General features: G+C 38.4%; 1 protein-coding gene across 2 annotated transcripts in view; it reads left to right on the top strand.

Annotated features, from left to right (window-relative positions):
* The window catches only part of LOC100267128 (transcription factor-like protein DPB), a 37,261-nt gene extending 23,956 nt beyond the window's left edge, over window positions 1–13,305 (top strand). For both annotated transcript variants that reach the window (XM_002282414.5, XM_010655316.3), the window contains exons 9-10: window positions 12,230–12,300; window positions 12,629–13,305. In XM_002282414.5, the coding sequence (XP_002282450.1) occupies window positions 12,230–12,300; window positions 12,629–12,863 (306 nt within the window). In that variant the 3' untranslated portion in view covers window positions 12,864–13,305. The remainder of the gene's footprint in view (window positions 1–12,229; window positions 12,301–12,628) is intronic.
* The last annotated feature ends 3,049 nt before the right edge of the window (window positions 13,306–16,354 follow it).

The following is a 16,354-nucleotide window of genomic DNA, read 5'->3' as shown; positions in this document are numbered from 1 at the left end:
CTGAATGGGGACAAGGCCCCTGGTCCGGACGGGTTCTCCCTTGCATTTTGGCAATTCTGTTGGGATTTTGTCAAAGATGAGGTCTTGGGTTTCTTCAAGGATTTTTATGAGAGGGGAAATTTCGTAAGAAGCCTGAACTCCACCTTCTTAGTTTTAATCCCAAAGAAGTGTGGGGCTGAAGACTTGAGTGATTTCAGACCCATCAGTTTGGTGGGGGGTCTCTACAAGCTGCTTGCTAAGGTCTTAGCCAATAGATTGAAAAAGGTAGTGGGAAAAGTGGTGTCCTCAACCCAAAATGCCTTTGTTGAAGGTAGGCAAATTCTTGATGCTGCGTTAGTTGCTAATGAGGTCATAGACTCCGTGCTGAAAAGAAAGGAAAGTGGGGTCTTGTGTAAATTGGACTTTGAGAAGGCCTATGATCGAATAAATTGGGATTTTCTGCTATCAGTGATGCAAAGAATGGGTTTTGGGGAGAAATGGATTGGGTGGATTAGATGGTGCATATCCACTGCCTTGTTTTCGGTTTTGGTCAATGGTTCTCCTACCGGTTTTTTTCGGAGCTCCAGGGGGTTAAGGCAAGGAGACCCCCTCTCTCCTTACCTTTTTGTCTTAGGAATGGAGGCCTTAAGTAGTCTCATTAACAGAGTAGTGAGGGGGTTTTCTTTCAGGCTGCAGGATAGGGGGAAGGGAAGGTGTCGGGATCCAAGTTACGCACCTGTTGTTTGCCGATGATACTTTGGTCTTCTGTGATGACTCTCAAGAGCAATTGGCCTTTCTAAGTTGGTTATTAATGTGGTTTGAAGCCACTTCCGGACTGCGCATTAACTTGAACAAAAGTGAGATTTTGCCGGTGGGTAGTGTGGAGAATGCTGAGTTGCTGGCAGCTGAGCTTGGCTGCAAAGTGGGATCTCTCCCTTCCACCTATTTGGGGCTCCCTTTGGGAGCTTCGCATAAGTCTGTGAAGGTTTGGGACGGAGTGGAAGAGCGGATGAGGAAGAAACTTGCCTTGTGGAAGAGGCAATTCATTTCTAAGGGAGGAAGAATCACTCTCATCCGGAGTACTTTGGCGAGCATGCCAACGTATCTTATGTCATTATTGTGCATGCCAAGAGTGGTTAAATTAAGACTTGAGAAAATACAAAGGGACTTTCTTTGGGGAGGGGGAGCGTTGGAGAAGAGGCCCCATCTTGTTAAGTGGGCTGTTGTCTGTACTCACAAAAAGATGGGTGGATTGGGGATTAGAAATCTCTCCATTCTTAATAGAGCCCTCTTGTGCAAATGGAGTTGGCGTTTTGCGGTTGAAAGAGACTCATATTGGAAGCTTATCATTAGTACGAAGTATGGGGTTGAAAGAGGAGGGTGGAGCACTTGCGGGGCTAGGGAGGGCCATGGGGTTGGGCTTTGGAAGGAAATCAGCAAGGAAGGGTTGCTACTGCTCAATAATGTATCTTTCTTGGTGGGGGATGGTAAAAGGGTGAGGTTTTGGAAAGACATTTGGCGCGGGAACACCTCCTTTTGTGAGGCTTTTCCCTCCTTGTTTGATTTAGCGGGTTCTAAAGATGCGTGGGTTGCGGACTATTGGGACCCAATGGGGGAATAGGGAGGGTGGACTCCACTTTTCCTTAGACCTTTCAACGATTGGGAGGTGGAGAGACTCCTATCGTCCATTCAAGGGAAGAGGTTGGATGCTGATGGGGAGGATAGGATGCTGTGGAAAGGGACGAAAAATGAGATTTTCATTGTAAAATCTCTTTACAAGTCTCTTGATCATAGCTGTGCAATCTCGTTTCCGGGCAATATTATTTGAAGTCCGTATGTTCCTTCAAAGGTGAGTTTTTTTGCTTGGGAAGCTTCTTGGGAGAAGGTTCTTACTCAAGATCAGCTCAAGAGGAGGGGTTGGATTCTAGCCAATAGATGTTGCTTGTGTTGCGTTAAAGAGGAAACGATAAATCATATCCTTGTTTATTGTTCTAAGACGAAGATTTTGTGGGATCTTGTGTTCTCTTTTTGGGGTCAATTGGGTGTTGCCGTTTTCGGTGAAAGACACTCTTTTAAGTTGGTATGTCTCTTTTAAGGACAAGAATCATAGAAAGGTTTGGCGGACAGCTCCTCTCTGTTTATTTTGGACAGTTTGGAAGGAAAGAAATAGGATAGTCTTCGATAACGAGGTTTTGTCGACTCAAAGATTGAAAAACTCATTTGTTTGTATTCTCTTATCCTGGGCTAATTCTTCTATAGTTGTAGGCCCTTTATCTTTGTTTAACTTTGTGGATTGGTTGGGTTCTAGTTGAGGGCCGGTGAGTGCTTGTGTTTTTGTTGCTTGTTTTAGGTGTCTCTTGTATACTCCCTGTATGCTCTGGGTTGCCTTTCAAGCTCCCTTTCTCTAATATATCTTTGTGCTTTTGTCTATCAAAAAAAAAAATCATATGTGTATACCCTCCTCCTATATACACCTTGACCCACACAGAAATTGTTAAGGAATAAAGTTTTTAGCCTTTGATCAGATAATTCCTTGCAAACAAAGTATCTCCTATTTCTTTCCTTCCAAATCGTCTAAAAAATACAAGAAGTAGCTTTCCAAGCCTTAATACGGCTTCTCCCTATAAAAGAACCCTACCACCCAAGTAGGGTCTCCCTAACTGACTCAGAAATAACCCACCAAACACTAAAAATAGAGAACATCAACTGCCATAATAATCTTGCCTTTTGACAATGAAGAAGGATATGATCAATGGACTCTGACCCCTTTTTGCACAATGCACACCTGTTGGCTGAAATCCACCCTCTTCTTTGAAGTTGATACAAAGTCAAAACCTTACCCCAACAAGCCTCCTAAGAGAAGAAACTCACTTTTGAAGGAATCTAAGGGTTCCAAACTTTCTTTAGAGGGAAAGGGATGGTTCTATCAGTCTCCAGCAATGAATAAAGCCCTTTTATAGAGAAAACCACTTTGCTATAACCCTTCCACATTACTCTATCCTCTTGCTCCCTCTTCACTAAATGTCCTTGGAGCTTAGAAAGAAAACACTCCAAGATACCCAATTCCCAATCATTCAAGTTTCTAACGAAACAGATGTTCCAATTTCCTTCTTCTCCTCGATGTTCCACAAATCAACTACCTAAACCTCTTTAGAATCAGATAAAGCAAACAAGGACAGGAAAGTTTCACATAAGGGCTCGTCACTACACCACCTGTCTTTCCAGAACTTCATCCTGCACCCATTGCCCACAACAAAGGAAATCATTGAATTAAAAAGCTCCCACTGCTTCCTAATCTCTTTCCAAACCCCAACCCCATAGGAATCTCTCACCATGCCTGACCTCCATCCCCCTTCCTCCTCCTTAAACTTTCCCTTTATGATTTTCTTCCACAACAAATCTCTTTCACTCACGAAGCGCCAACACCACTTACAAAGAAGGGCTTTGTTAAACAAGAAAAGAGAACAAACACCTAGCCCTCCTTTTGACTTTGCTTTACAAACGGTAGACCACTTGACTAGATGTATTTTCTTTTCTAAGGGACCTTCTTCCTGCGAGAAGTCCCTTTGCTTTACAATTCTTGTTCCTAGTTATGAGTTGAAACATTTTTTCTTCATTTATATAGGGAATCTCTAAGAAATATAGAGATTCTCTATTTTCTTTCTCTTGTTTTATGGATCTAAGTCACGATGTCGTGAATTTAAGTTATATTGGAAGTTGTCTTGCCAAGTGATTCATATCCGAGTCAAGATTGAATTTTTGTTGAACCACCAAATACTTGTTTGCATTGGACTTGTTATGGCCATGGCCCATGATAGAGATAGATATTACTTGGCCTAATCATACTAGTCTAAGTCGAGTCATATTGTTGTCAACCAATACTTCAAACCATACCAGGATATCTTATGGAGGTGTGTGTAGAGATTATTGTGGTATAGTACTTAAAGCATTTTCCAAATAGGTGGGAGAAGGGTATATATATTACGGTAGAGATTCAAGCTTTTTTGAAGGGTTGTTGTAAGCCAAAGCTTTGAGATTTTTAGATACAAGGTGACTAATACCATTTTCATTTCGTGGGTGTCCAAGAAGAAAAGAAATCCATGTAAGGATGATGGGTGTACCCGACAAATTTATTAATGTTGCAAGTGACTTGAGATATATATATGTATATATATATATATTTTCCATTGAATTTTGTGTTGCTAACCAAGAAATGGATCATTTAGCCAAGAAAGGGGCTAGATGCTTGGTATCCTTTGTTGGGGACATTTTAACTCCTTAAGATGTGTAGTGCTTTTAGATTGTACATTGTTTTGGTTTCATTTGTGAGATGAACAGTTTGTTTTGCTTCCTTTAGAAGGTATAAGTATACTTTCTCTTTTTTAGTTCTTGTAAATCATGGATGGGTTTCTCATTGTTCATTGCATTCATTGTACTTCCTAAGTTCAATGCAATTAATCCTTGTTTCTAAATCTATATATATATATATATGCACACATACACACACACCTTATTGTTGGTACACAAACTCTTGGATCAAGTTGATTGGTGGGTGAACCCAACAACTTCTCACCCAATTGGTTGGCGACCACATGAACATTACCACTTCTCTCTGACGCACTCCTATGCATAAAGGGTAGGAGAGAAATGCCCAAGTACACCCCTCCAAAAATCAAGATAGTAAGGGTTAGGTGAAAAAATGAAGATAAATGGAAAAGGATTGGCACTAGGCTTACGACATAATTTTTTCCCTCAACGAATGGAGTGGATAAACTTAGAGTGGTTTTTCAAGTATGAATGAACATGCCTCCCCCCTATTGAGGCCCAAAGGTCCTTGTATAGGATGCTTTAACCATGGTCATTTAACCTTAGTTAAGCCAATGGCTACCTTGTCGCTCGTATGGGCATTGGGTATAGGTGCCATTGGTTGGACCATTATGCCTTTTTAGGTGGCACATGAACATGTTAGGGACTCCATTTGTTGATTAGGGCAATCCCCTTTTGCCTCAATGGTGTTGGTTGGCTTTGTAGGGGTGGCCACTTTGGTTAGGCAATCTTGTTTGAGCATGAGGGTCTGAATTTCCCTTGTGGTTCTTCATCCTCCAATGTGTCCTGCCCGATGTTTGTCATCATCTACCTAGTCTAGACGTGTTGGTCCATGTGTCTTTAGGTTGATACTGGTTCAAGGGCCCGACCCACCTAAAAGGGCACAAACCCATCACTAGACCTTGAGGATTCCTTTCTATTTGAAACATTTATTTATTTATTTACTGATAGGTTCCTTTCTATTTGAAACATGACCACCGATCATGGACAATCATGTGCTAAATTGAGAACTTCCTAAAATTGCCCTGTGTAACCATCTTACCATACTGCTCACTCTTCTCCTCATCCACGAAACTTGGGAAGAAAAAGAAGTAGAAGCCACATCCACATTCGAGAGAGTAGCATAAGACAGGCCTTGTCCAGAAATTGCACTTCAACTTGAGTGGCCAGCACGACCCACTCCAGAATAGGAATTGACTATAAAGCCTTGGTGCCTCATCTTGTCAACTGCTCCAACCATCCTTCAGAGACAAGATCAAATTTCCCAAGCCCCATCTCACTTGTTGCTTCAATTAGGCTGCCAAACAGCTGACTGGGCACCCTAGCAAAAGAGAGCCTCTCCTCCCCCAGGGCTTTAGTCTCAGATGCTAATTGTTTTTCATGCCCATCGCCACCCAGCCTTTGAGACTTTTAACCAAAACTCCTTCCTCACCCTAAACCTCATAGTTTTATCCAATATTCAATTTGATACTTTTTACGTGACATTGGAATAATTCCCAAACTCTTGATTCTGCCTCAAAGAACCCAAAGAAAAAGGTGACTTGCAACAAATCTCCCTCAAAACAGTTTAACAATCAATTGGATGCCCCTCCCTCCTCCTTTCTACAAGGAGAGAGAGGATCTTTTGGGGTTTATTTGGGACATTTTTCTTTTTTAAATATTATACTCCAAAGGAAGGGAGAAGGAGGTGAAAAGAAAGGAAGGGGGGGGGGGGGGGGGGGGGGTGGGGGGGTGTGTGGGAAGGGATGGTTTGGGGTAGCTTAAGTCCTAATTAATTAGGAGGGGAGTTGTTTCATATGGGTGACTGTGTTCCCTCCTGAGTGGGTTCACAGGGGCTTCTGAGGCTTGGTGCTGTATTTTATTTTTGTACACTGTTTACTACATGTTTGCTTTGAAGGGATCACTTGTCCTTCTCGTGCATTCCACTTTTTACTAATGAAAAGTTTAGCAATAACTATTTAGTTAGTTTTTAGGAACTTCTGTTAAGTAGAGATCCTGTATTAAGCACTGTGGCAGTTACTGTTCATTTTACTTTAGTAATCCTGATCACACCACCATAGCTGTAAATTATTAGGTTATTTGTTTGTTTTTTATTTTCTTGAGTTTATATTTTGAGCTTGCTAAGTTCTTTCTTGCTATGTAAATCAGCTTATTTTTCATTTTAGAAACCTTTTTTGTCTTTCTTTTTTCTTTTAGAGAACCTAGCAAGTTTTCTAATGTTCATACTCGAAAGCAAAAGTTGAGTTTTTTTGGTTTTTATTTTTATTTTTATACGCAAAAGTGCTATAAATTATTAAGCGTCAAAAAAGGCCACACAAAGTACATAAGAAATATACAAGTATGCTTTGAAGCAAAAAAAGAACAGAAAACAAGAAGAGAGAACAAAAAAAAAAACTCCCTTACCATATAGGTATAACCAATTGACAAAATCAAACATAAACACGGAGCCTACCCCTAGTACCCTTTTGGTCCATTCTAAAAAGTTACACATAAAAGATGACTTAGGCTCTTGATCTAATAACTCAACATTTTCAAAAACCCTTATACTTCTCTCTTTTCAGATGGTCCAAAATAAACAAAGAGGAGCAGCATTCCAAGCCATCTTTCTCTTCTTTCCGACAAAACAATTATGCCAACTTAGAAATGTTGCTTTGATTAAGGAAATGCAACACCCATACCACTCTACACAAGGAGAAGACCAACTACCATAATAAACCTGCCTTGGAACAATGGAGAAGGGTGTGGTCACTAGATTCCTCCTCACCTTTCTATAAAAAACATCTATTCACCAACATCCAACCTCTCCTCTTCATGTTGTCGATAGTTAAAATGTCTTTCCAGGTTCTAGACAAAAAAACTCAATAAAGCCCGTGAATTCCAAATAAGATCCATCTAGAAAGACTCAAAACTGCTCTGAACCATCCTAGAATAAAAATATTTAACTAAAGAATTGCCTCCTTTGCAGCCATCCACACCGTCCTATCATCTACTTCCCTACTCACTGATATTCCTTGCAATTTAAAAAAAGCTTCAATACAATCCAACTCTCAGTCATGGAGATTTCTTAAGAAACATGGGTTCCAGAGCCCCCCCAATCTTCAGCCTACTCCCACACATAAAAAACCCAAGCATCCTTAAGGTAGCTATAACGAACAAAAGAAATCTTACTTTTGAAAGCCCCCCACCCTTTCATTATAGCCTTTCACAACCCTATGTCATACCCCTTCCTTGTCTCCAAAGAGCACCAACCCCTCTCTTCTTCCCCAAACTTACATATGATTACTTGCTTCCATAAGGGCTCTCTTTCTAACGCAAACCTCCAATACCACTTGCCTAGGAGAGCCTTGTTCTTGCAATTTGTTTTTCGAGTTAGTTGTGTTGGAAATATTAGGGTTAGGGTACTATTTATCAAAATGATAATAATAGTAATAATCCTTGTCTCTCTTATCCTTGGGTTGTGGTACTCTCTCTCTCACCCTTAGGCTTGGGTACCATTAATTGAACAAAAAAGGATTTTTAAAAAATGAAAGAAATCCTGGGTTATTGTCTCTCTCTCTCTCTGTGTCATGCTTGCACACGCACATACACACCATGTTTTTAAGGAAGCCTTGGGGTTGTGGTATCTTATTGTTATTCTCTTGAGTGATCTCCATAGTATTCTCATTTACAACCCTAGTATTGTACTATTCGTCAACTTTACTTTCTTATTGTTCTTCTCTCAAGTGATCTCCTCTACTCTCTTTCAGAACCTTTGTTCATATATCTATACATGTCTCACTGCCTTCCTTTGTCAGGCATCCCTTAGCCTCAAGGCTTTAAAGGCCATCCTGCATTTTTTGTCTTTTTAATCCCAGAAATCCACTTTCAACTGCAAAGTTGAATCATAAGACTAAGTAGCCATCTCCTTGACAGCTCCTAAGGTCCATTTTGCTACCATCCTCCATAATGATGGAGTTTTGTCATTAACCCTCGCTAAAGTAATCAGAAAATGTTTCCCTTTTAGATTTCCTGGAGTAGATTGCCTCCAGTTGAGGGGTGGTTTGTTTTTTGGTTTTTGCTTGTTTTTGGCCTTCGCTGCCTGGTATACGTCCGGTATACGATGGGGTTTTAGCCTCTTTAATGAATTGTGTTTACTTATCAAAAAAAAAAAAAAGTAATCAGAAAATGTGGTGTCATCACACACCTCAGGTATTCATTGAGAGCATCAGGATAGAGTTCTCATTAGAATTGAAAGCAGCAGTAACCCACTTTTCTTCCTTTAAACCTAGCTTTAGTGTCATGGGCTCTTCACCATATTATGCAAGAATCCTACTTGATGCTACAAAAAGAAACAAGGCATCCTTGGAGATCAAAAACTTACAATGGCTAGGCACATGCAACCTTTGGATGGCCCGAGTCTAGAGGTTGGACCTAGTTGATTTTAGGCTTCAATGGAATCCATATGGATATACTTCTCTTCTGGATCTACACCCTATTGCTGATCCATACTGGGGGGAAAAACCATCTTCTGCTCAGTGATGTTGATGATGATGATGATGAGATAATTATGATAACGATTGCAACATGGGGCCCTTGTTTGGAACATCATAAGATGTTGCACCCTTTTGTTTATCACCTGTCCCATGAGTCTGCTATGGGAACTATTTTGCTCCCATGTCTCCTTTACCATGCAAACCACTTCTAAACACCACTTGATTGTTATATCTCGGCTTTACATGATTAGTTGAGATGTCCTTTGTTTTAATCATAGTCCTTGTCCCCAGTATGTCAGAAGCTGGTCTGCCAACACAAGTAGGGTTTGAATGGTCTACAGATCCAAACTTGCCATAATCTTGTGTTTGCATCTGATGAACTACTTCAGTCTTTTAACCTCCCCCAGACTTGTGTGTGGACACACAGTATCAGCTTCTCAATGTGCCCTGTGAAATCCATTTGTTAAGTACTACTGCCAGAAAAAAGGCCCAAGATGGTCACAACTTCTGATAATAAATATGACAACCATGAAATAGGGACAGATCCAATTCCATTGTCAGCATGTCCATTTCCAAAGATTTGGCAAAACTCTTATATTGCTTCCTTTACTGAATAATTAGTAAGATAGGGAGTCCAATCCCCTCTCCCCATTTAAGCCACCAAAGATAAGCCATCCAGTCCTCCCACTAGATCAAATCTGCCATAACAAAGTCCACGCTACTGTTACTTGTTGTCTTAAACAGAACCGAACTCAACATGTGTAGCACTCCATCAATTTGCATCAATCTCATCGTTTTCAGCTTGAGAATGCTTGAGCAACCAACCCTGAAAAATCACAAATTCAACATCAGATCAGCTTTCTATTTCTTCATTGATTCCCTTCTAGTGTCCTAGTGTTTTCTGCATACGACGGAAATTTGAACATAGTCCTACTAAGGCCTTTGGTCAATGGGATATGGAAAATCCCTTCTTCTGTAACCTTTTGATAGGCCAATCAAGTGAGTATATTATATTAAAAGTGAAAAGATATATCACACAAAAGTACATAGGACGCCTACAACAGTTGTCAAAAGGCACATCCAAAAAGAAGCAACACTAAAAGTTACTCACTCCCTCAGTGCTATAACCTTGATGTCACTGCTGTCTTTTAAGGAAAGGGATGACCTCATGACAGGTTTGAAGCTCCTCGCTGCTGTGTGGACATAAAGAGGAAAATAAGAGATGGAAAGGAAGACAAGGGATATGAAATCTCCTTTATTCTTTTATGTTTATAAAAAGAAAGTAGATGTAAAATTGAGGGGGGAAATTTCTAGTGTTTCATTGCTTCTCTTTGGGTGGTGTGGCGGGAAAGAAATACAAGGATTTTTGAGGATAAAACAAGGAATTCAAAGAACCTTTGGGACATGATTCATTTCCTGGCTTCTCTTTGGGCTTTTTGTTCTAAGGTTTTTAAGGGAATTCCCCTTAATGTGATACACCTTGATTGGTTAGCAGCGTGCAACTCCATTGGGTTGGCTTAACTTATAGCAGTTGTTTGTATCTACTTTGTATTTTCTTGCATTTGTTTCATTGTAGTTTTGTTTTTCTTTGGTGGGAGGATTCCTCATCCTTCTCTTGTACTTTCCTTTTTATCAATATATGCCTTTGTCGTTTCCTATCAAAAAAAAAAAAAAAATTGCTTCTCTTTGGGCTTTTTGTTCCAAGTTTTTTAAGGGGATTCCCCTTAATGTGTTACAACTTGATTGACTAGCAGTGTGTAATTCCATTGGGTTGGTCTAGTCTAGAGAGATTGTATGTTTTTAAATTGTATTTTCTTGTTTTTGTATTCTTGTAGTTTAGTTTTTCTTTGGTGGGAGGATTCCTCATCCTTCTCTTATACTTCTTTTTTCTATCAATATATCCCTTTGTCGTTTCCTATCAAAAAAAAATTGAGGGGGGAAATTTCTAGTGTTTGGAAAGAATTTGTGCCTTGTATGATGAACCTAAAATGTGAAGAAAAAAGTTAATCCTCCAAATTTGACCTACTTTGAAGAAAATTTTGGTGGGCTTGGTATGAAATTTTTTAATTACATTTTCCCCCCATGTTTTCCTTATTTTCTCTCCTCACTCTTGAACCAAGCAACTGGAGTTGAGGAAATTTTAGAAGTCTCTCTTCCTCTCACATCTTTCAAATCAAACAAGAGGAAATTTACACCAAGACTCGATTTCTGTTCCTAAAATCCCCAATATATATAACAGAATATTCTTACAAATAAACTCCTATCAAGTATAAACTACAAAAACAGATTTTGGTGTCATACTATCACTGGTGTGTCCAATAAGATGCATCACAAAATACATAGAACATTTGTTCTTGTGTGTTTTTGTATGTGCACACGTCTGCATGTCTCCAAGCATGTTTGTGTAGCACATGAAAGGGCAGTAAAATGTTGCTTTTTCACAACTATTGCAAGTCTCAAGCTCCTTTTCCCCCTTTTTCTCTATCGTCTTGACAAACAAAGGTACCGTTACTGTTCTCCCAAACTAACAGCAAGTTGAAAAACACAGACAAATCTTTGCCTTCTGAACCAGAATCTTGGGCAGGAGGGAGAAAGAAAGAAAGAGGAAAAGGAACTGGATGGGTACAAAGGGTTGAAGATAAGATTGTGAATTGAGTATGTATGGAATAACTTAGAAATAACCCTATTATGCAATGTAAGTGTGTCGATTGAGATATTGCCTTAATTTCCAAAGATGGCAAATGGTGCATGGACAAGATGATTTAAGTTGTTATGAGTTGAAGGTGCTCAGTAGGTAGAATTATTAAGAGATTTTAAATATCTTGGTTAAACTAAAGATATGCCTTTTGATGTGAAGAAATGGTGAAGCAGGATTTGATTGCTTGCATGTTGCATTGTTATTAACTCAGATCTGTTGAATTTTCTTGGAAGTGTGCTCTGATCAGCAAGATATCTAGATTTATGTTACAAGTATTATAGGCTTTCTTTTCACTGATGTTTTCCCAAGTGCCATCCAGTTTATCATGCATATATGTTACCCATATATGAAGGCTTCCTATAATTCTCCTGTATGGTTCTCTCTTTAAATCTTCTTTCCATTATTGCATTTTGGCTACAGTTTCACTTCAATTCCCTGTTTACATATGCTGCAAGGGATTCTACAAAGGTCACCTTGCTATGAAATGAAAATGAGAAATGTTAAGTTGCATTACTGAACTGGATTATCATTTAGTTATACAAATTTGCTCAAATATTTTACAAGATTTTGCATATCATTTCAATCTTTGGAAGATGGTATTGACATTCCAGTAAATTTACCATAAAATTTTCCAATCCTATGAAAAACCTATGTTATTCTTAAGTGTCACATCATACCTGTGGTCTTGAAACTCTACTAGATGTGTAGTTGCATTTGTCTAAATGTCTCTGATCCTGTCATTTGGAAATTGTAGACACGCCCTCATGCAACTGTTGAGGTGGAAATATCAGAAGATATGCAGCTGGTGCATTTCGACTTTAACAGGTAGTGCATCCTGTCAGCATGTTATCTTTCTGATATCCTTACTGGTTATGGAGTGATGATGTCTTCTGTTTATGTCTCTAAACCATTTGTTCCTTCTAACTGTTGACTCATTCTCTCTTAATACTTGGGATAATTCAATCGATACTGCAACAATTTGGGAAGCTTTGTTACCAAACTAGAAAAGACACAGAGTAGATGGTTTAGTGTTGACGCTCCACTATTCCGTTACAACCTGCCAAATCTCTTTTCAGAATATATATATATATTTAGTTAAATGGATTTTAATGTTTTCTGATTTTTTTTGCCTTGATTTGGAAATTATATGCAGCACCCCTTTTGAGCTCCATGATGACAATTATGTTCTCAAGGCAATGAAATTTTGTGAAAGACCACAGGGTGACGATGTAACACATGATTTCCCTGCTGATGGAGAAGGGTCCAGTATGCCTGGCATGTACCAATCCCTAATCCCTCATTCCTCACGGTCAAGCACACTGGGTAGACCTCCAACCTCCCCACCTCTGCCTGGAATATTAAAAGCACGCGTCAAGCATGAGCACTAACTCACTAGTTTCCGGCTTGATCACATTATGGGCAATAATATCATATTTGTAAATTGTGTAAAGTATATTTTGCCAAAGTGGGGGTAGGAGCCCTCAAGATCTTACTCATCTCTCTATAGTTTTTGCCCTGATTTCAAGGATTTGAAGGAAATGAGCAGATCATTCCCTTTGTTTGTAGACATTCATGGGGTTCTGGTTCTGGCAATTTCTCTGCTTTACATATATCCGTGATCAGTCCTGTAATTGTTTAATCCTATATTTTGGTGATTTTTGGTCTCATTGTAGTAGAAACTAGGAAGTGATGTTTATTTGTATGGGTTGATAGAGGGTAGTCCTACTGCATACAGAATCAGGGAATCAAGTCAATATTCGGACCATCCCCTGTATTGCATACTGCTTTTATGTCATACTCACTCTAATGGCAACATTCAACTTTTAATCATGTGTTTTTCTTTTGGCTCATACCGACCCCTATGTGATGGTAGAGAAGAAAAGGTAAGTGAGCGATCCAATAGTCAACTGGGGTTCTGAATAAACACACTATTTCTTTACTCATCTTGTGAAGATAATGGATTGTCCTAGTCAAGTGGTTTCGCACGGTCACCATCATCATCTTTATGTCTCATTTCTCATTGGGATTAGACACCTGCACATTCTTGGTGCTGACCCCCCAATCCCCATCATCTTCCGCCTCCTTTTCTATGAATCGTGCTAAGATGGGAGGAGTTTTGCAGTGTTCTTGGAATACTTAGAGACGGCCCTTTCCTCCATCCCCATACTCTTAACTAAAATTGGACTGTCGAAACTGCAACTCAAAAATAAATCAAGATAGGTTTTTCCACTTAAAACATAAATTGTGGGAGTGGTTGTTTGGGGGTAAGGCTGGTTGTGATTTTGATTTGAGAAGTCAAAAAAGGGCTCACAATAGAAACAATAAAAGAATTAAATGTTAATAATGTGAGTTGTTGGCTGGGTAAAGATGGGGACCAAGTGTTTGCAGAAATGCAGAGTAATGGGGAATGTCCAACCCAATCTCTGCAGTGGTCCATTTACCGATTGAAGTTGGTGAGGGCAAAGGCTGGACTCCTCAGGGCAGGGTGCATGTGGCGGTTGCGATGACACTCCCACGTGAATAAACAAAACTCCATCCTCATGCACCGCATTCTACAACCCCCACTCCCCTTCCCCAAATACTAAATAAATACCACCACCATCAAATATGTTTTATGTTTCCAAATGATGTACAATTTGATTACCTCCACTATTAAAATTTAAGCCTAGTTGCACTTGAGGTGGACACATAACCGCCCACATGTCAATCCCTATTGTGCTCGCCTACTTTCTCTTCCAAGCTATCAACTATAAGTATGTCTGCCTGCCGATGTGAGAGTAACTCTACTCTCCACACTCTTTATTCTCTCCTTTGTATAAAAATGTGATGCTCTATGGCAAAAGGTGGTGGCAGTCAAGACTCAAGTTCCTCATTTATCTGCATTTGCACTTGCACCTTATCCACTTTCCTTTTTAGTGCCATGCTTGCTTCATCATCCTCCCAAAAAACCTTAGAAACTCAAATTATGAAGAAGTGCGGATGTAGGTGCAGACAAATGGCATCTTGATTTTATCATGATCACCAACAACATCTCCACTTGACTTGCCTCATTTGCCTTTCTACTTTCCATTTCACATGCTTCTTCTTAATTACTTGTCGTTGCCTTCAAGTTCAAGGTATGAAAAATATTGATGTTGTTTGTTTATGATAAAATGTTTTCAATGGTTGTGGGTGTGTAAGTTGCAGGTTGTAGAGGAATAATATAGATATAAGGTGGGGAAAGAGAAAAGTACATATAAGATTTTCACTTTTCACGTAAGAAATTAATATGGTGAATATTATTAATTTATAATTGAAGTAAATAAATAAATAGACAACAGAAGAGAGATGAAAACTCTTTTTATAGTGGTTCGATTAATCCACCTACGTCCACTCTCCTCAAATTCCTTTTCTATTGAGGGTTCTACTAATCAAGATTTCAAACTAAACCTTTAATCATATACTTGGATTCACAGCTCCATTGAACATTACACTTCCCTTCAAGTTCAATAACTAACTTGAAGCTTTAATCAATCAACCTTTCCTCAATAAATGAGATTTTATAACATTCAATCCTAACACAAGTTAGGCTCAATACAAAGAAATGATAGGATGAATACAAGAGGGTGCACTAAATGGATTTGCAAGTGAAAAGTAAATGTACTTGAGTTGAGACCTTTAAATGAGAGAAAATGGTAGGTAAGCAAATTGATGCAAATGTTCTTTGATCAATAAATACATAAGAGCTCTCAATTTATAGAAAAACAATATCAAACACCTCATTCTACAAAAGTAAGCCTCGATTGATCAAACTTTGATTCAACTAATTAAGTAGTAAGTAGAGCATTTAATGCACTACAAGTGATCGTTTATCTTTTCTAATGCTCAATTGACCTTCAATCAACGCTCGATCGCGAAAGGTTGAACCTCTACAAGGCACCAAGGTTTTGGAAGAGAGAAAGTTTTAAGCTCGTTTTTTAATTAGTCCTTAATCGGAAAATCCCAATTGGTTGAATTGGTTCCTAACCGATTAGACTGATTTAGGGTTCCTCGTGACCAATTGAACTTTTTCTTGCCCAAAAACCTTCTTTTATCGGTTTTAACCTCCCAAATATTTAAGTAAATCATTTTGAAACCTTTATAAGTCAATTGTAAAGGAATTTGGTTTTGATGTATAAATCATATCCATTCAATTTTTTAAACATTTAAGATTATTTTTATGAAAAACTGAGTATAAATGAATGCATTGAAAGTGTATGAAAATTAGTTTAATCCTAAATGTACACAAGAGATTTCATCTTATAGAATTTTCTAGAACTTATGAGTCTTCAAGGATTTATCTATTCATGTCCTTTAAATTTCTTTTGGACGATCTTGATTTTTCTTTTGAATTTCTCAATAAAACAAGAAACTTTACTTCATTTAAATATGTTAGTATATTTAATCATATTTTGTTATCATCAAAATATACGTAGGAGAACTTTTAGGCTAATAGAAACCATATATTAAAATTGCAATTTCAATTTCTATAAAAATTGTATATTAAAGTACAATTTCAAACTAATTTAAAAATAGAAAAAGAAAATAAAAGCAAGCTATTTCGAACCATACCTACATTTTGTTTGAGGAAAGAGTTATTTTGACTTCTTGTTTATTTTGAGCTTTTGGATGTCTCACTTAACAATTTTCCTCGCTAATCATTAAAAAAATTAATTAATTAAATTTAAAAACACACAAACACAACTTGAACACGGTTGGTTTAAAAATCTATTGCTCAAATTTGACTCATTATTCAAATATGGTATACATTTTTATCCTCCTATCAAGTTAATGATCTACTAAAGAGGTCAAAATTTTTGGTATGCAACATGTTTTAGAGAAAGGGGGATAATTATTCATT

Source organism: Vitis vinifera, chromosome 8, assembly GCF_030704535.1.
Source record: "Vitis vinifera cultivar Pinot Noir 40024 chromosome 8, ASM3070453v1".
Classification (NCBI taxonomy): domain Eukaryota; kingdom Viridiplantae; phylum Streptophyta; class Magnoliopsida; order Vitales; family Vitaceae; genus Vitis; species Vitis vinifera.
This window is presented reverse-complemented; position numbering and strand designations above follow the sequence as displayed.